The 22,507-nt window shown below is 28.6% G+C and overlaps 1 protein-coding gene across 1 annotated transcript in view; it reads left to right on the forward strand.

Moving 5' to 3' along the window:
- The first annotated feature begins 334 nt into the window (after positions 1-334).
- The window catches only part of LOC142333632 (alpha-amylase 1-like), a 31,714-nt gene continuing 9,541 nt past the window's right edge, over positions 335-22,507 (forward strand). The window contains exons 1-7 of the mRNA XM_075380978.1: positions 335-661; positions 7,896-8,041; positions 10,818-10,986; positions 14,815-14,930; positions 16,946-17,073; positions 19,041-19,163; positions 22,341-22,471. Coding sequence (XP_075237093.1) covers positions 401-661; positions 7,896-8,041; positions 10,818-10,986; positions 14,815-14,930; positions 16,946-17,073; positions 19,041-19,163; positions 22,341-22,471 — 1,074 coding nt within the window. The 5' untranslated portion in view covers positions 335-400. The remainder of the gene's footprint in view (positions 662-7,895; positions 8,042-10,817; positions 10,987-14,814; positions 14,931-16,945; positions 17,074-19,040; positions 19,164-22,340; positions 22,472-22,507) is intronic.

Raw genomic sequence — 22,507 nt, forward strand, 5'->3', positions numbered from 1 at the left:
CCGATGTTATTCTTATTGCTTATTTATATATATGTATATCTTAAAGATACACATATGTAGATACGTACACATGTTATACTCAAGTATATATGTTTATCTGGTAATATCAGAGCAAAGTTCTTGATGAAGTGGTGAGGACTTTGTGATAAAACCATTTTATAATTTAAAAAAAAAAAAACAATAACCTAAAATATCACTTGTTATATTGATAAAATGTTCATTAGATTTTTAGGATCACTAATTAGAACCGATAAGAGTTTTAATTGTAAATACTGAAGAGATAACACTTTAGAATATATAAATACAGATTCATATACTTTAATTAATCATTCATCTATATTATTTCAACGCTAACAATTCTTCTTACTTTTTTGTGAATAATTTCATTTATATAAATTTAATGTTTATATTTAATTTTTTAACATCTTTTTTTACATTAAAAAGAATGTATTTTTCAATATATTTCAATTTTATATTTCTCATATGTATTTTTAATTTATCTAACGCGGCTTATGTAAATTATCCAGATTTATCATTACATAAAGATCCACATTTTGTTTCTGGTAAAGGAGGTATCGTTCATCTGTTTGAATGGAAATTTGATGATATTGCTAAAGAATGTGAAGATTTCTTGTCAAAATATGGGTACGGTGGGGTTCAGGTAAGTTTTTTAATCTTACACATTTTCTAAAAAAAATTTCTTTTATTTAACCCAAACGTTATTTAACCTAAAAGTTTCTTTTTTTTTTAAACATAATTTGTACTTTATTTTAATTTTTTACTTCCTTGGTATCACCTGTGAACTATTTTCTTGATCTTACTTTCATATAATTTTATTTTATTATCGATTCCAAGAAAATGATTATGTAGGTTTAATGTAGTAATAAATATTTTTCCTCTCTCAAATTTTTAACTCAATCGGTGCAAAAGTTATCATAATACAAAAGTTTTTAAGTTTATCCTTTGTATATTTCTGATGTTTCACATTTTATAAAATGTTTTATTCTAAAACAAGATCTCTTTTTATAAAATTATTGCCTTTATATCTGCCGATTCATTTTCCATTTAATGTTATAAATACTGATGTTTATGGTAGTAGAATGGTAGCACCTCAGCCTTTCATTTCAAAAGTCCCATATTTGAATTATGATCAGGCAAGGCATTTTTTATTTATATAAAAATTCCATTTTATATCAATTTTACAAGTTTTAAACTTATTTGATAAGTTAAATATCAACAAAAAAATAAAATAAAAAGCTACTGTTGTTAATATAATGTAACGGATCTAAAATTTATTTTGATAATACATTGAAATTATTTTATTTATATTTGACCGTCATTATTTTGTTTACTCTATTTTATAGTATACTTGATTGATTACACTTCTACAAATCGGGTTATCCTTATAACGATAATGTGTAATGCTTTAATCGTTTTTATATTTATAAAATTATTTGATTGTACTATTTAATTCTGTTTATCTTTCTTCTTATAATGTAATGTATTTTTTTCAGAAACTTTATATTTATTTATTATCTTTTTAATGAAAAATTACGTTTCATTCAACATTATATATTTGAAAATAGTAACTGGAGCATTCCTATATGTTTTTAGGCTTTCTTATAAATTATTCAATCCATAATTTTGGAATGTATCCACAATAAACATTCAAAATTATTTTAATTCAAAATTTATGATGAGGTACCAAATGGATTTTTAAACTGGATGACTTAATAATAAACTATTAATTTAGAAACTTTATATATTAGAAAAGAGATTAAAAAGATCATATTTACACACAAAATATATTTTTCTATAAGATTATTTTTCAGTATATATATAAATTAATTTTTTATTATGGTCATTGCCCTAACTGCTGATAGAAAGATTTTTGCCTTCTTTGAAATGATTCCCTGATTACAACCCACTGTTCTTCAGCTTCAGTTTGGTAATGATGTATCAAAATTTCATCAACTGCTATAAAATTGCTAAAAACATCTTTCTCAGTTACATTGAAATGGCCTTAAACAGTGTTAAGAAACGTTTAATTGTTCATTCTTTTGATCAGTTGTAAGGAATGCAACACCCACCTTCCAAAAAGTTTTTTGTATATGTAAATATTTTAGTGAAATATGAAACACCGATTCATTTGTGATACTTATTGTCTTAGCAATCCCATGAACTTTCACTCTTCTATAATTCATTACCATAACATCGATTTTTCAATATTCTCTCCAGTTTTAATTTCAACAGGGTATCTGAATTTTTATTGCCGTTGATCATATTACTTCTCTGTAAATAATCAAACTAATTGGAAATTGCTCTAATTGATGTAGTTGAGCCACCATAATAATTATTTGGCTTTGTTTAGTTTCCTGTGTGGTTTTTTTTTCAAAAGGTTTTGAAAGAACTTTTGTGTGGTGATCAAAAGTTTTGATCTCCATACAAAATTTTTCTTCACTCATTTTTTATAAATCCCAATACTTGAACAACTTAAACGACTGCCAAAAACAGAATTATAAATATATCTTACTGTAGCTTGAAATATGGGTTTCTCTGCTCCAAGCAGAAATGTGAGGAAACTAAGAATGATCTCAATAATGTATTATTAGCGCAATCATTTGACTTTGTACAGCCTTATCAAGCTCCCCAAATATATGATTTCATATTTTCCTTCCTGTCGTATTTTGTTAACTTTTTTTTTTTATTTGCTCTTAGTTAATTTCTTTTTTAGAATTAAATTTTATTTATTTTTATTTTTTTTTATATTTAGTTTTATTTTTTCTTCCTTCTTTCATATTTGTCTTGTAATTCCTCAATTTGTCTTCTACAAGTTGAAAAGCAATTAGGTGAAACTTTGTTTTCCTTACCACTGAGATTGGTTCTGCTGTTTAAAGCATTGCACAACCACAGTGGATGCCTTGCCTCAAACCTTTTGAGACCCCATGAGATCCGACAAAGTCATGCCCACAAGGGTCGTTTATCTGGCAGGCCCTACCTGCTGGGACTCTACCTACCTGGGTTCTTCATAACTGTACTACAGTTGTGTCGAATAGACACACGAAGAACCCAAAAAAAAAGAAGTGATAGTGGAAGACCCGATGAGGGTCAACCATCATCACTCCTCCTCTTGGCCATCATCCAACAGGGTCACAGACGGATTACTGACAATAAGAAACCTTCATTAGGACATCACGTTATTGATAAACACGTGGTCGTAATAGTGATTGATTACATCAGTAGAATGATCAGGAGTAGAAAAATAAGGCAATAAATTACTCGGATTATATTATTAATTTTTTTATTGTCTTTGATATTTAGTCTGTTATTTTCCATGTCTTGATAATCCATATAATTTATTACATTTAATATTATATTTCAATTATATATTAAGTTTTTATAATTTATTTACATAATTATTTATATCTATTAAATAAAATATTTACAATATATACACATTATGTTTAATTAATTATCTGTATTTATTTCAAATGGAACAAAAATGTGATGAAATATGTCATCCTTTTTGGTTGATGTAATATTTGGTAATGGAAAAACTTGTCGGTATAATATTCTTTTTGTTTCTATATTGTGGTAATCTGGCTTCATTTCATGTATTATAGGTAGTTGTGTACTTATTCTAATGAAGTATTTAAATTTCATTGATCCAGTTTCAACTTCTATGTATGGTTGTCCTAATATCATACCTGGATACGATTTTCTGTTTTGTATAACGGTTCCAGCCGTATTAAAAGCTGACCCCGCTATATTATCTACTAACATTTCAGTATTTTGTTTAATAATTTGGTATTTTTTGCATAAAAAATTAATTTGTTCTTGTGTACCCGGTATTAATAAATCCCATTTATTTATTTCTGTTGGTTTGTAACAGTAATTGTGGTCTAAGGCTGGAAAGTGTATTGTTTTTCTATCTTCTTTGAAGACCAAGTCCCTACCTGCTGGGAGTTGGTGTTCACTTTGCCATGCCTCTAACCAGGGCCCACCCAGGGGTCCTGTCCGGTACTACGATCTTTTAGTACCCAAGCACGAGGGATCCTCAGTCACTCATCGAGAGAGGCCCACCTAAGAGTGAGCCAGAATCTCATGAGCAAGGCTACTCTCAGAAATTCCTACCCAAATCCTTATACCCTGTCCCTGACATCCTACTCTTTTGTACCAATTATTCTGATCGCCAAAGTCACAACCAGATTCTGTTCGTGTCTGCCCGTCAACATGAATGGTGTCATCATCTCTTCTGGGGTGAGTCTTTGTAGCCTGAGGTTCTCCGGGTCTCATCCCAGCTATGATAGTAGTACAAAGTGTTCGGCAGTATGGTTCTCATCACAATATCTACATAATGGCATAATGAGGCAGGATTAAATCTTTGTTTCCCTCTTTCAGTATCAGACTGTGTTTCATCATTTCAACTTTTATTGCTATAACCTGATTTCTTTTATAAGTTACATGTAAGCCTTCTCTTTCTCTCTCTCTCTCTCTCTCTCTATATATATATATATATATATATATTTCAGTACAATTTTCCTTAAATGTTAAATGTTTTGTTCCATTTTACATTCAATTTTGTTGAATATATATATATATATATATATTCAATACAAAAGTATAACACAACTTTCTACCAACAGTACAGAATTCAATAATGACGATGAGGAAAACCCTTGAAAATGCTATTAAATGAGAAAAAAATAAGCATAAGGTAAGAGGCATTATTGAATTCTGTACTATTTTTTTATTTTTATTTTTTAAATATTCAATGTATATAGGAAAGCCACATCCTTAAGTTTATAGGAAACCCACATCTAACAAAACCACTATACATACAGCTTAAAATCAGCCTGTGTCACATAAGATTAGTACTTATACAAAGATGACAAATAGAGTAATTAATTATATGAAACATAACGTAACTAAAAATAAATTAAACAAAGAATTAAATATTATAAAACAGATTGCTATAATGGTTATGTTATTAGATTGGTAGATAAGTTCAAACCTGCATACCAGATGAATAACCATGTAATAAAACATTTATTGAGTAGTATATGTAATAATACTTCTGATATATAGTTTTCGTGATATTTATAAAATTGAATGTAATGATTGTGGCCATATTTATACTGGTAAGACCACTAGATCTTTTAAAAGTAAATTCATGGAACATTTTAGAAGTTATAAAAAAAGTAAACTAGATTTTTCAAATGTATCAGATCATTTGATTAAAAATAAATGCACAATATCAGATATTTAGACAAACTTAAAAATATTAGAAATTAAAAAATTAAATATGAATAGGAATAATAAGTGTTCTGACATTTTAGAAAGGTTTTATATATATAAATGTAAGAATAAAATTAATATGATCAACCTTCAGACAGGTATGAAGATGATGGTATTATCAACACTATGGTATATATCAACACTATCTGTTTTGATAATAATGTTGAGTAAATGATCTTCCAATCCTGGTTAGTAGATTCAGTGAAACGGCTAGCAAATAATTTTACTTTAAAAGTTTTAATTTTTATCTGTATTTAAATTTATTTGTTTATACTAACATCGTATTGTTCACCTGTAAAAGTTTTTACGTTTTAATTTTTTTAAATTATTTAAATTAATTTTAATATCAATTTGAATTAATTAATCTTTATAATTTTTAAATAATTTAATAATTTACATCTTGTTTTGATTATAAGTTTAAATTTTTGTTTAAACATTCAAATGATAAAGTAAAATTTAAATTTAAGTTAAATTTTTTTAATAAAATTTAATTAATTAAAAAAAAAAAAAAATTATAAATGAATAAGTGATATGATATTGTATATTGTTAGTTTATGATGTTTTTTGAAATACATATATAAATGTCATGCAGCTGATGATGCGAATTAGGCTCGCGAAAGCAACCCACCAGGTTGGTCTAGTGGCGAACGCGTCTTCCCAAATCAGCTGATTTGTTAGTCGCAGAGTTTCAGCGTTCAAGTCCTAGTAAAGTCAGTTATTTTTACATGGATTTGAATACTAGATCATGGATTCTGGTGTTCTTTGGTGGTTGGATTTCAATTAACCACACATCTCAGGAATGGTCAAACTGAGACTGTACAAGACTATACACTTCATTTACACTCCTACATATCATCCTCATTCATTCTCTGAAGCATTATCTGAATGGTAATTACCGGAGGCTAAACAGAAAAAAGAAAAGGTTTGCGAAAGCTTGTAGTGAAATAAGAGGTAAGTCATCTTTCTTTTTCCTGTTTAGCCTCTGGTAATTATCGTTCAGATAATACTTGAGAGGATGATATGTATGAACGTAAATGAAATGTAGTCTTGTACAGTTCAACCATTCCAGAGATGTGTGGTTAATTGAAACCCAACCCCCAAAGAAAAACCGGTATCCATGATCTAGTATTCAAATCCATATAAAAATAACTGACTTTACTAGCACTTGAACGCTGGAACTCTTGACTTCCAAATCAGCTGATTTGGGAAGATGCGTTCACCACTAGACCAATCCAGTGGGTTACGTAAGTCATCCTATTTCAATTATTTTGTACTTGGTAATTTGTATTGGTAAATAGGAGTGTAGAATTGATTTTAAAATATATATATATATATATATATATATATATATATATATATATATATTAGCAGACCCGGCATTGCTTCACTATTGCTAAATTTGAGAATATATTTATGTATATATAGATTAAATGAAAGTCTGAAAAAATATTAACAAAGTGAATATTACACAACTTCTCAAAATTTAACTTTTCCCTTTCCCACTTTCCTTTTCCCCTTTTTATTTTCCACTTCCCTTCCCCCATTCCCCCTATTTCTTTTCCTGTTTTCCTTTCCCATTTTCATTTTTACCATATTCCCTTTCCTGTTGCCTTATTTCCCCATTTCATTTCCCCTTTACCTTTACTTCCCCCATTTCTCTTTCTCATATTTCCCTTTCTCTCATCTTCTTTCCTCATTTCCCCCTTTTCTCCTTTCCCCTTTCCATTTCCACTTTTTCAATTTTCCCCTTCTTCCCTTTTTATTTTATTTTCTTTTACCTTTTTGATTTTTCCCTCTTTCCCTTTCTTCCTTTTTCCGCCGCACGTAAATCGGTCCAGTATTTTTTTAGTCTACAGCAAACACATATGGAAACATTGAAATGGAATCGTAAAATATTTAGTACAGCGTGTGTTGCTTTTATGTCCAATAGATAGTGCTATTTAAAAAAAAAACAAATGCTTTTACCTGTTACAGGTGTGACATCTTAGGTATGTAAATAGTACTCACCGGGTTGGTCTAGTGGTCAACGCGTCTTCCCAAATCAGATGATTTGGAAGTCGAGACTTCCAGTGTTCAAGTCCTAGTAAAGGCAGTTTTTTTACACAGATTTGAATACTAGATCATGGATACTGGCGTTTTTTGGTGGTTGGGTTTCAATTAACCACACATCTCAGTAATGGTCGAACTGAGAATGTACAAGACTACACTTCATTTACACTCATACATATCATCCTCATTCATCCTCTGAAGTATTATCTAAACGGTAGTTACCAGAGGCTAAACAGGAAAAAGAAAGAAAAAGGTATGTAAATAGTAGGTATATAAAAACACACACGTATTCGAATGCAAGGTTGTGTCAAAATTTCAAAGTAATCGGTGAAGAACTTTCAGAGATTTATCATTTTGAACTAACGAACATTTACATTTTTATTTATATAGATATAATTTTTTCCAGTGATTTTAGTTGTTGAAATTCATTATTTTTTGTTTTATAACAGTATATTATTTGTTTTTAAGTATTATTATTATGTATTTTATTTTAATGTATATATTTATTATTCATTTATAAATGGATTATTTTGTTTATTTTTTCTTAGGTATCTCCAGTTAATGAAAACATAATTGTATATGGTAGACCTTGGTATGAAAGATACCAACCATTGACATATAGAATTATTACCAGGTCAGGAAATGAAGACCAATTCAGTGATATGGTTAAAAGGTGTAACAATGTTGGAATCAGGTAAATTATTATTTTTATTATTATTATGAACTCATATAGTGATTTTTTGATCCTTGAACAATATGTAAATAAGATTCATAAATGGTTAATTGACAACATGTAATGCCTCTGAATTTTGATAAAATATCTGTTGTGACCTACACTAGAAAGATGCTACTTATAAAGTATTATTATAAAATTGCTACTATAAAATGCTATTAATTGCTATTATAAAATTATAAAAATGTCATGCTGAAATAATTTGTGATTTAAGTTTTACCTTCAACACTAAGCTTTTGTTTACACAGTATGTAGGCAGCATAACATCTAAAGTGCGAAGTAATCTTTGGCTTCTTTTATGGGTAAAAGATTACTTTCAGTGAGCAAACTCAGTCTGTCATCTTTAGATGAGCAAATCATACTTTTTAAAGGTAAAGATTGGGTGAAAATTTATATACAAAATAAGCCTAAAAAAATGGGGTTAAAACTCTTTCACAATATGTGATGTTAAGATCATTTTATATAATTTTGGATTTTATACTAGCTTTTATTCTAGCCGAGAGTAAAAAGGATTTAGAAGAAACAATGAACGGCATAGATGAAGTCCTACGCAAGAACTATCGCATGAAAATAAACAAGAAGAAAACAAAAGTAATGAAATGTAGTAGAAATAACAAAGATGGATCACTGAATGTGAAAATAGGAGGAGAAAAGATTATGGAGGTAGAAGAATTTTGTTATTTGGGAAGTAAAAGATGGACGAAGCAGGAGCGATATAAAATGCCGAATAGCACAAGCTAAACGAGCCTTCAGTAAGAAGTTTAATTTGTTTACATCAAAAATTAATTTAAATGTCAGGAAAAGATTTTTGAAAGTGTATGTTTGGAGTGTCGCTTTATATGGAAGTGAAACTTGGACGATCGGAGTATCTGAGAAGAAAAGATTAGAAGCTTTTGAAATGTGGTGCTATAGGAGAATGTTAAAAATCAGATGGGTGGATAAAGTGACAAATGAAGAGGTATTGCGGCAAATAGATGAAGAAAGAAGCATTTGGAAAAATGTAGTTAAAAGAAGAGACAGACTTATAGGCCACCTACTAAGGCATCCTGGAATAGTCGCTTTAATATTGGAAGGACAGGTAGAAGGGAAAAATTGTGTAGGCAGGCCACGTTTGGAATATATAAAACAAATTGTTAGAGATGTAGGATGTAGAGGGTATACTGAGATGAAACGACTAGCACTAGATAGGGAATCTTGGAGAGCTGCATCAAACCAGTCAAATGACTGAAGACAAAAAAAAAATACTAGCTGACTCCTCTTTTCCTGATGTAAGTGGTAATATTGTTTTGCAATTGGCTCAAGTTTTTCCCAGAAATTTGAACAAGAAACTATACTTTGAAAACTTGTTTACTAGGATTAAAATAGTGATTGCCTTGTTTAAAATTGGGATTGAATCTCTTGATACTATTCACTCAAACAAACTTCATCGTTGCACGTTTACGAATGACAAAGAGACAGTTGAAGAAATAACTGCTTTACATTTCCAGAACAATTACTTTGCTGCAGTAAAGTGGTTCGATAACAAACCGGTCCACTTACTGAGGTCTTTTAGACAATATCTGTTATACAAGTAAAACAGTATGATTCAAAAGAAAGATATAAAATAGATGTTGACTGTCCAAACATTGTATTAGCTTATAATACGTTTATGCAAGGTTTAGATTTATTTGGCTCTTTCATTTCTTTGTATAGAATAGAGATTCATTCCAAAAAATGGTACTTGGATATTTATTTCCATTTAATGGATCAGATTGTTTTGCTACTTTGTGGTTAGCAACAAACATCGGAACCTTTAATCTTTCAAGGTTCATTTTGTTGAATCTTTGTGTTGCTAGAGGAAAAGCGCTATAAGAAAAAGGGGAAGTCCCAGAGGTAGCATTGAAATTGAAATGCAATAAAAAGCTGAAGACCTGTGGTGTTAGTGCCCATAAATGAAATTTTTCTGGATGAAATTGATCACTGTGTTATATTTTCATCTAAGCGACAGAGATATAAATGTATGGTAGCTCGGAAGAATCGAATGTTCAAAAGTGTAATGTACATTTGCGTTTTACCTTGGACTAAAAACCTTACCTTGGAATATAAAAAAATTGTATATTGTTTCATGCAATGTAATTAATTAATAAAGCTTATGAATTAACATTTTTAATTAAATTTCCATTATTCAGATAGTTTTGGATTCACATAAAATGCTGCTTTACAAATAAAATATCTGAAAATTTTTTTTAAGGCACCTAACAGATTTAAAAGTGAACGAGCAGATTTAAGTGTCCATTTCTGAAATATTCTATTCTAACATTCACAACTTGTAATATTCAATTATATTTCTTTTTATTTAACCATCAAATGAAAAATAGTTTCCAGCTTTTAATTGAATCGCTAACATAATAAGAATGTACACCAGTATAACACCAGATAAGAAAGAGATACAATGGTGCAGTGCTTTTTCAATCCTTGTAACGCCTGGCCAGGTTAAAAATTATGATCTACAATTATGATGAGCAATAAAGTAATTTGTTATAGGGATTTTTTCAGGAGATCAAGTTATAGTATAAATACTTCTACTAGAATCTTTAAAATTATCATTTTAATTCATACCTTTATTCTATTTTATAACTATTGGAAAAGTCTTCATTTTTGTACATAAAGTAATCTATTCTATGTTGAACATGTAAAAAAAAAAAAAAGGTTATGTACTTTTAAATATTTTATTCATTTTTTATTCATTTTATTGTAGGATCTATGTTGATGTTGTTATTAACCATATGGCTGCAAATAGTGCCTCACCGGTCGGTACTGGGGGTTCAAGAGCTGATCCGAGTACAAAAACATATCCAGATATTCCTTTTTTCAAAGAAGACTTCCATGACACATGCCAGATTCATGATTATCAAAATGCTGAAGAGGTAAATTAAAATTTTTATTTTTTAAAATTAATTTTAAGTATTATTTAAATATAACCTCTTTATTAGTTGACTGAATTTTTTTATATGATTTTCTAAGGGATTAAATTTTATTTTGATCAATGTAGATTAAGGATAGCCGATTCAGTATGTATTATGTTTCCATTGATCTTTACCGGTACTTAACATTTTTTTTATAATCTTGAAATTGAATTTTATTTAGACAAAGGTTTTATAATACTTGGATGCTTTAATTATTATTTTTACTTTCTCATCTAGATAGCGATACAGCTCTAGAAGGGAAATTATTTTAATCAATCCAATTTGGACGCAAATATGTATTTTTCATCTCATCTTGACGTTTTGATACTTAAGGAACCCAAAAAACCAGATGGAAATTTTCCAGATGTTAATATTCGTATGTACGTATGTGTGTGTGTGTCCGGTGTTGGCCTCTAAATCACTTTATAACTCCAGAACTATCGGACTAGTTTTGATCAAACTTAGGCACATAACTTCTACATATAGGGCATTGATGCCATTAAATATTGTACTTAAAAGGGCAAGGGAGTTAGGCAAGGTCACCGTCATGTGACCTTGCTCTATTTCACCTAATTAAGATCATATTCTCCTCAGGCACATTTGTTAACGATTAAAAATTAACATTTGACAAACAAAAGATTTTTGCAAAATTCACTCCCTACCTTATGACGTTATGACGTCACAGGTGAGCAGTAGAATAAAATAAATGAATTATATTTTAAGTGTAAAAAAGTAACTCAATCTAGCTGGGTCTTAAGCTTGATCACCTGGTCGACTCAGTACCTGGTGTGTTAAGCCTCACAGCTACACCAGTCTGCCAACCGTACAAGCAAACTTTCTTCTATATAAGTTGTGAAATTATATTAGCTTAGTTAGTACCGTCTATCACCACTAGTAATACCACATTTGCACAAATTAAATACAGTATGTATGTGCAAGTACACAGTATGTACGTGCAGTACAGTGCACAAATTTATTACAGTATGTATGTGTTTATTTAATTCAATAACTAACTACAGCTGTAGCCGCTGTAGTTAGTCATTGAATTAAATAAACGAAAAATATTAATTTAAATAAAATTATAAATATTTTAAATTAAGTTGTGTGTGTAAACTGTGCATCAGTAACAACCCACAGTTATAGGACTTACTTGTTACGTGGCTAAAGCCACATTTCAGGAAAGTCCTATAACTGTTGTCAGCTTTTTTTTTTAATTGTGGTTTTTGTTAATATTTTAAATTCAGATTATATAAAAAAATAAAATTTGTTTACTAATAAAAATTTGAAGATAAATTTACACTTTGACTGTTGAACAGTTATCATAAATAAATAGTTGTTGGTGCAAAGGTAATACTGTAAAAGTTTAAAAAAAGCAATAAAAGAAAATTTTTATAAAAAATTAATAATAATAAATAAATAGATGGTCAGTACTCACAAAATGATAACAAAAGAATATTTCAAACAATAGTATTTGTAAAATTAAAATGTTGACTAAAGTAATGTATAGTAATTCTATAAAAGTCATTCCCAAATTGAAAATAGAATCATCTAAACCACTTCATTTCCACATTTAAATCGGCTAGTTAACTTTTTGCAGTAAAGTTTTTTGCTGTTAAAGCCAAGGTAAACCTTATGGAGATTCTACCATCTTAGATATAAGGCCAGTAACAGAATTAAATTGTGTAACTGTTGGGTTACTCTTTTCTGGGTAAAATAGTTAATGTTGTTTACTGTATCTGCACATTTCATAATGCGGCTATCAAAAAAATTAACTCTTCTTTATTACTATTATAATTTTTTTTTTTTTAGAAGTTTGAAAGCACATTATTAGTTAACACAACATTTTTTTATTATTTTTAATCTCAATTGAACACAATTTTATTCATATATCTACACTGTTATACATGTGAATAAGAATTCACATATTCCATGGAGAATAAGACTTTTTTCCATCATTACTCATTGAACAAATTCTGGGAAATGGAGAAAACTTAGATTTTTCTTCAAGGGTTATGTTAATGTACTCCTACAGAATTTTCCTCTTATGATAAATTATTACGTATTCAAAATTCTGAAAATTTATGTAATTAACCATGAAAATGTCCTCTATAAAATGTACTACTCATTTTTTATATTTCATATTTATAAATTTTTAGTTTTATTCTATAGAGTGTTTCATGTAGAATATAACACTTCAATTGCATATTGATGTCATTCTGCTGGTCAAAGGAACTACAATTTCTTCACACATTACTATTAGTTTTCATAGAGCTTTATGCAAAGAGACAAGTAAGGAAAATTTTATGTAGAGACAGTTTAAAAACTACATGGAAGTTTCAATCAACAAAATATAACTGATCGATCAATGGTTCAAAGAATGGTTGTTAAATCCAAGGAAACAGGTTCATATTAGTCAATCTCTTAAAAGCTTTGAGTTAGTGTGACTCCTGAGAAATCAAATTGGTATCATTCATAAAAATTGACCCTACCAAAAAGCATCTCATACTGAATTCCTACAACGAACTCAATCCAAAATTATTTTAAGCACTGAGAATTTTTCAATTAGATTTTGGAAAAACTATGAAGTGGATAGTGATTTAAAAATAAAAATCAGCAGCGAGATGTATTTTTAACTAAACAGATTCATCAATAAATAAAACTATAAACATTTGGGAAACAAAGAATCATGATGAATTCGTTATATTCAGAATAAATTTGGTGGAGATTTTGGACTAACAGAATGATTTGGCCGTACTTTTAAGATGATTAAGCCAGACATACAAAATTCAGTGGTAAAGATTACTGCAACAAGATAGTGAAATTTTTGAGTCCCCAATCAGAGTAATGGATCTACAAGATAAATAAGTTAGTATTTTATAATATATTTAACTTTAAGATCTATAAAGCTATACTAAATACAAAGGGAAAGTAAATAGCTTTAGCTTCTAAAGTTATAGTTCTAGATGGGAAAATAAAAATGTATGCATGAAATTAATTAATTGATAAATTATTTACTTATAAATGTAATCTGTGTAAATATATTCTTATAAGAATTAGTTTTAAAATAATAATTCTGCCTACCTCTGTAACAGAACAGTAGCATCTTTGTTTTTCATCCAGAAAATGTCAGGTTAAAATTGTGTCCACTCTTGGGAGTTATGATAAAAAATATTTCAAGTCATATTATTCCTACGAAGAATGTTTTGAGTTTGTGATGAATTACCCATGTTATAAAAAATATGCATTTCAATATTTATTCTGTTGTATGATTTTTTTTCATTTGTCTTGTTTGGCTGTTTCCTTTCTCCATTGTAACTTGTCAGTTTGTCAATAGTACACTTCCATCTTCACATTTCTGAAGATTTTTCTTCTCGAATACTCACATCTCAAGGCACATCTTATACCATTTTCTTTTCAACTTCACGAGTCAAATATTTCTGTGGTCATCCTCTTGTTCTAATTCCAGTTTCCTCTTGTTCCCATACTTTCTAAATATTTAATTCTTATCAGTTTGATGTAGGTACTCAAAGCTAGTCTCTGAGATGGAGTGGTCTTAGCCTTTCATCCGGAGTTCCTGGGTTTGAATTCCAGTTAAGCATGGCATTTTTCGTACACTATAAATTTCCATTTTCATATTCCCACACATAAGCTTCTGTGATGAATTAATTCATCAATAAAAAAAACAAAACATCTTACTTTATTCTTTATCCTAACCGAACCTAAATATTTTACCTCAGCTTTTATGTTTATTATTTATTATTATTTTTTAAATTTATTTATGTTATCTAGGTTCGTAACTGTGAATTAGCAGGATTACATGATTTAAACCATTTTAAATCAAACGTGCGATGTAAAATCATTGAATTCATAAATAAATTAATTGATCACGGTATTGCTGGTATCAGGTAAGACAAATCTCTATTCTTTAGGTACTAATTGAAACACATTTTAAATAATTCTTATTTCATTGAAAGTTGATTTTAAATTTAAAAACTTTTTTGGTTAAAATCTTTATAAATATTCTCTAAAATTAATTTTTTTTACATTAAAACATTTATTCTTTATTTATTTATTTTAATTTTATTTCATTAAGGTAATATTCATTTTTATTAAAAACCTTCATGCAGATATTAAACTTCTATATTAATAGCATTTATCTCATTTAATTAAATTCATTAACTTTTCCCATGATGTTGCTTATAAAATTTTGTTTTTAAACATTATCTTGAATTGTGTAGTGTTTCCACATAATTATAAGCATATCTTGGGTCACATCACAGAATTAAAATATTTTTTAATTTTTTTAAACTCTTTCATTTATAGTACTAGATCTGTTTCAGCTGTAATGAATATAAAATTCCTTTTATAAAAATTTGATTTTATATGAAATTGAGGAAAAAAGAATATTACTAGTAAAATTCAGAATAGTATTTGGTCTTCACTCAAAAATAAACTGAATTTGAGAAAAATTGTTTGAATATGATCCCATCTATTTCTTAATTTATATAAATTGTGATTTAAATGAAATTATTTAATGTGTATATGTTAAATATATTAGCCACTATGAGCTAAGCCAATCTCCATGGCTTAGTTGTAATTTCTGCCTTTAATCTGGAAGGTTCTTTGTTTGAATCCTGTTCAAGCTTGATATTTTTCAGACACTTAAAAATTTCAAACATCAAAAATTGTAATAGGGTAGACATGTTGTTTCTGGTGTAAATAAATATTGTAATTAAATTGAGAAATATTTTAATAGAAATTTTAAAATATTAAAACAGTTAAATGGAGAATTTTATTGGCAATAAATTATTTTCTCATTGATTTAATTGTTTAAAAATTATGTAGAATAATAAATGAAATAAAAAATCTGGCCAATTGACTACAATTGCACTAAAAATATACACACCATTAACTGGAAAAATCTTATCAATTGATTGTTTATAAAGTTTTTGAAGTAAAAAATATTTGTATCATTTGATTTTTACGAAAAAACGTAAATTCATTATGCTATGGTTATTGAAAAATGAAAAGTGCATTATATTTAACAGATTTTGGATCAGTTAGATTTACAATTTTACTTTTTTGAAAAATATTATAATAGGTAATAAAATAAAAATAAATAATTATGATATTGAAATCAAAGCAAATTCATTAATAAAACAAAGTAATTTTAATATTTAAACTAGAAGGAAGTTTTTTGTTTGGCGTTTATGGAAACAAAATGAACCATATTTGACAGTAGCAGAATTTCTGCTAGAATTTTCAAAAGAGGTAATGAGAAAAAGGTAGGATCCTGTGTTATCACAGTGCAACTGAACAAGTATTGTTCCTTACTCTTTTTTGTGGACTATTTAAAAAAAACTTAAATTGTGTTTTAAAGGCTGTTGTTTTCTGATAAAAGAAGAGTTAACAAAAATAAATTGTAGATACACTATTCTACAAACAGAATTAGATGTTTTCCAATGGAGGAAAAAATGCTGGTAGCAATATATTATTGAGTAGGAAGATAAGTATATTATTTTGAGAACAATAGGTTATGTTAACCTACAAATATATATATATATATATATATATATATATATATATATATTTTTTTTTTCTTTTTTAACTGTCCTTTGAATCTTATGTACAGCTCAAATAAATTTTTTTAAATTTCTTACTGTCATCATATTTATTCTTGGGGTACACCATTCTAATTTCAATTCTCTAAAGAGATTGTTTTATATCATTATATTTTTCTATATATTTCTCACTTTCATTTGTTGTCATCAATTAATGGAAGTAAGAAATACTTCCATTATAAAATCTAACATTTTTTTTACTTCCCTTATATTTATTTATGATTCTTTTTTGAAGTTTCCTTAATTTTTATTCTATATTTATATAAATTGTATTTTTAATTACAATTTTTTTTTTTCAGGGTTGATGCAGCAAAACATATGTGGCCTGAAGATTTAAAATATATATACTCCCAACTTAAGGATTTAAATACAGACTATTTTCCTGCCGGTACAAGACCATTTGTTTACCAAGAGGTTATCGATTTAGGTACATATTATTATTTAAATAACATATACGAGTATTTTGTATTTTTTAATAACAGTTTTAGGAGCAGGAGTCACTTTATATCACTTAAACAAAGGGTTTAAACAGTAAACTGAACCTTTATAATCATTTAAGTGGATGGTGGTTCTGTTAAATCACTTCTTAAGGAATGTTTTAGACAGGAAATATTTATAAGGAAACGTACAAACACAATTGCTTACAAATAATTAAAATCCAAAATCTAAAAAAATATATGTGTACTTAAAATTGATTTTTTTATAAACAACAATTAAAACTCAATTGTTGTTGTTTCATGATCACACATATATTGAATGCAGCAAAATAAAAATTATATTCATTCTTTAAACCCTGGAGTTAATTTTTTGGACACCCATTATTTTTTTTTTGTCCAATCATTTGACTGGTTTGATGCAGCTCTCCAAGTTCCCTATCTAGTACTAGTTGTTTCATTTCGGTATTCCCACTACATCCTACATCCCTAACAACTTGTTTTACATATTCCAAATGTTGCCTGCCTGCACAATGTTTTCCTTCTACCTGACCCTCTAATATTTAAGCGATTATTCCAGAATGCCTTAATATGTGGCTTATATATCTGTCTCTTCTTTTAACTATATTTTTCCAAATGCTTCTTTCTTCATCGATTTGTCGCTTTCATCTATCACTTTATCCACCTCTCTGATTTTTAACATTCTCCTATAGCACCACATTTCAAAAGCTTCTAATCTTTTCTTCTCAGGTACTTCGTCCAAGTTTCACTTCCATATAAAGCGACGCTCCAAACATATACTTTCAAAAATCTTTTCCTGACATTTAAATTAATTTTTAATGTAAACAAATTATAATTCTGACTGAAAGCTCGTTTCGCCTGTGCTACTCGGCATCTTTAGTAATTCTACTTCCCAAATAAAAAAATTCTTCTACCTCCATAATCTTTTCTCTTCCTATTTTCACATTCAGTGGTCTATGTTTGTTATTTCTACTACATTTCATTACTTTCATTTTGTTCTTGTTTATTTTCATGCTGTAGTTCACCCAGTATATGTTGTGTATTATCCCAATTTGGAAAGGGTATTTAATTTATCACTTAACACTGTTTGTCCTAGTCTTTTTTTCTGTAGTTTGTAAAGCACCTGAGGTTGCAGGAATCTGATCAGATGTTTTCTTCATTATAAATGAATTTTTATTAATATGAAAAGTTTATTTAATGAAAAAAATTGAAGTAAACTGTATGTTGACTATAAATTATTTTATACCTTTGTATTACTTATAACAGTGCATTTAGTACAGGGTAGAATATAACAGAAAATCAGGTCACTCTTTAGGCTTGTTAATATTTTTAATATTTTCTGTAACAAAGTTTTGGGAGTAATGAACACTGTTGCATCATACTTTACACAATCTATAGAAAACGACTTTTTTTGTAGCTTGAAAACTAGCTATGGTTGAATAATGCATCAAATAGTACTAGTGTTTCTGTAAGTTGCCATTAGAAAACGCTACTTGTTGGATCACATTGTGCATTATTACAAAAGTTTTTCTTTTAAAAAAATCTTATTATATTGTATATATTTATTTATTTGTTATAATATTTTATAAATTAATGCTTTAAAGCTATTTTTAGTGGCATATTACATGAGATGAATAAAATAATTTATATAGTTTTAATGAAAAAATAAATTTATTTTCATCATAAAATATATTCACATTAAAAGAAAACAATACACTCATTTGAGCATTTTATTGCAAATAAATCAGAATGGTGAATCAAATCGATATGCACAGTTTTTCTACTTGTTAGTGATGGTGAGAAAATGTAAACTTTCTCATTATCATTAGTTAGTATTTTGTATTAAAATACTAGTTTTCAAATTTTTAGGTTAGAATATTTAGTACAAAATGAAAATGAAATTAAATGGTTTCAGAATTAAATAATTTTTATTTTATAGGTGGTGAAGCAGTCCATTCATCAGAGTATACCAGTTTTGGGAGAGTAACGGATTTTAAATATGGTTCAAATCTTGGAAGATTATTTCGTGGAAAGGCTAAATTAAATTCTTTGAAGACATGGGGTATGTTTACGAATGATACAGAATTTTTATTTTTTATTATATAATATTTTTTGGGGTTACAATAGAGTGAAGTGTAAATCTATTTTAAATTTTCATTAATAGTGTGATATTATGCTAATCGCTGAGTATCTTCTTTATGCCACCATATCTCCTTTAAAGTGCTACCATCTTGTGGCAATTCACTGCTCCAGCACTATTAACTTTTTTTGGAAACAGTTCACGTTGATGTTTTTGTGATTTTGTGTAGTTTCATTAACAAATTTTCTTTAATATTTTCTCACCAGATTTAAAGATTCACTGTAAATCATTGCATTTTCAAAGAGTATTTCAATTTTGGAAACAAGAAAAACTATTGTCAGATATGCGAGTAAAAAAAATTATTATCACTTTTAAACTCTGTATGACGTGTGAGTCATTTTTTGTTGTAATAAATCTTTTTCAATCTAATGTGAAGATTGTACTTTTGTTTCCACATCATAAACACATATTCCATCAACTGTTATAATTCTTTTTATAAAAATGTTAACCTTATTACTGTGATCTAAAAGTTCTTGTAAAATGACAATACATTATTTCTTTCATCCTGAGACAGGAAGCTAATTGGACAATAGCTATTTTCAACTATTTTTTTTAATCCCATCAATATGATCCAATTTTCTGGTATTTCTTGAACTAAAACAATACTCAGAATTCATAATCTCATGAAGTTATGCCATTAATAAAACCTTACATATGTTTAGCCCAAAATTTTTATATGTTCTTGTTTACTCAGATTCAGTGAGTGCCTTACAGGCAATTAGCGGCATATAATTCAGACACTCTGTTATTTGTGAGAATCAGTGCGTTATTTCACAAATGACTAGCACTAATCCTACAGTGAGCTTCTGCTGGATCCTCAGCCATATTGGAATTTCAGGCACTGAGCTCACAGATAATGAGACAAAAGAGGCTTGTTTTCACCTTCCTCTTACCAGTTGTGTTGCTTCTAATAATCTTGTCTGTTTTCTGAAGAGGGTAGTTCATAATGATTGGCAAAGAGAATGCTATGCTACCAAGAACAATAAACTTTGTTCAGTCAAGAACATTGTTTCACCGTGCAGAAATAACCGTTGAGAGAATGTTATTATCTGCCGTATACGAATACGACACATTAGGGTCATTCATGGATATCTGATGACACAAACAGATGGACCAGTTTGTGCTTGCTGTGACTGCCAATTAACAATGCACCACATCCTTGTGGATTGTATTTGTTTTACGCCATTACATCGCAGGTTTAAACTAGGGGTTAGTATGGAAACTATTCTAGGGGTAATGAAATTTTATCTTCTGTTTTATGATTTCTTAGGGCCGTCTGTTTGTATTCACATATATTGATTAACTTTAGATTGTTCCAAATATTCATGCCGTTTGCTGTAAACCAGATGGTGATTTTACTATTTTGAGATATATAATGTGATACATGTTTGTTTTTATTTCGATTTGAACGTGCGTTACAGGCTTTTTACTTTGATAATGAATTTTTGCTTTGCTGAGTTTTTAATTTTTAATTGTCCAGTTTTTTAACATTTTAACATTTATTTTATACAACAAATATATCATGTCCAGGTGATGATAACACTAAAGTGTTTTTTAACCTGAAAAAATGGAGTTATGCAACAAGAGTGTAATTGAATGATGTTGAAAGACATTTTAAATATGATCCATATTCAAGTCATCATTTTTTACTAATAATGATGACCATAAACTTATTTCATAAGTTTTAAGTTTTCACTAGTTTCTGTTAGCATTTTCTTAAGTTTCAAAGAAAACTTAATATTAATTCATTGCTCGTTTAGAATATCGGCATCTTTAATATTACAAAATACATTCTACACTCATGTGGACAAATAATGAATAATTATAGTTGGATGAAACAGTTAATATCAAATTAATTACAAAAGTTGCCACTATGTAGCTCCACTTGTCTAGCAATACTTTTATTTATGTTAGATTATAAAATTTTAATTTTTATAATTCAAAACATTAAAAATGTTTTTAATAAATCTTGATTATACACACGTGGAGTTTAGAATAGTGATGTGCCTGACATAATAATATAGGTTGGAAAAGTAATTGAAATAAAGTAGAGATTTTAAGCTGCTTCACAGGACCAGTTGTCCTGATAGTTTTCATTTTTCTTTTGCCAATATAACCAAATTTGTAATTGCTGGTAAAAAAAAGATGGAATGATTATTTATGGAATAAAAATTTATTTTAAACAGGCAATTAACATTAATGTAGCAGGTAGTGTGCTTCCTTCAGATGCATTCTTCAGTATATGTAGTAGTGCAGTTGGTACATGATTGATGTTTGTAAAATTTCGGTAAGGGATGTGCTCTTCATTTACATTCACATGTATCATCCTTTGAAGTAATACTTTATGATGGTTTCGTAGGCTAAACAGAAAAAAAAGTGTAAGGACTGTACTATATGTTGTGATTTGTATTAAAAAATATCTATAAAGTAATAAATTTTATAAAGCAGAAGCTGATTACATAGTTTACTGCTTCAGATTTTATATTTGCATGATATTTTGTAGTAGTTTTGATTCGCATTTGCTCTTTTGTCAGAGCAGCACCATTCTTTTTGTGCCATCACTATTTCAGAACTATTCTTGTTAGGTCTTGAACCACGCATAAAACTGAGAAAAATACCTTATGGATGAGAAATATCTTTCAAGTTTAATACATTTTAAGTATCTCAGGAGAAAAAGTAAGGATAATTTTAAACAGAGCTGAAACAGCTAACCTACCCAGGTTGGTCTAGTGGTGAACGCGTCTTCCCAAATCAGATGATTTGGAAGTCGAGACTTCCAGCTTAGAGACTTAAGTCCTAGTAAAGGCAGTTTTTTTATACAGATTTGAATACTAGATCGTGGATACTGGTGTTCTTTGTTGGGTGGGTTTCAATTAATCACATCTCAGGAGTGGTAGAACTACAAGACTATACTTCATTTACGCTCATACACATCATCCTCTGAAGTAATACATGAGGAGGCTAGACAGGAAAAAGAAAAAGAAAAGAGCTGAAACAGTTCAATTAGTAATATTGTTTCATTGTAAATTCACTGCATAGAAGTTATTACATTACCTCTTTCCTTTGTAATTATTTGTGACAAATTCATTTTTTCCACAGGTCCTGGAGATGATTGGGGTCTTTTGAATGACAGTGATGCTTTAGTATTCGTTGATAATCACGATAACCAACGTGGTCATGGAGCTGGTGGTGCTGACATTTTAACATATAAAGTTGCAAAAGAGTACAAGGTAGATAAGTTTTTGTTTTACTGTAAATAATGTTTT

The sequence above is a fragment of the Lycorma delicatula genome, chromosome 13, assembly GCF_047948215.1.
Source record: "Lycorma delicatula isolate Av1 chromosome 13, ASM4794821v1, whole genome shotgun sequence".
Classification (NCBI taxonomy): Eukaryota; Metazoa; Arthropoda; class Insecta; order Hemiptera; family Fulgoridae; genus Lycorma; species Lycorma delicatula.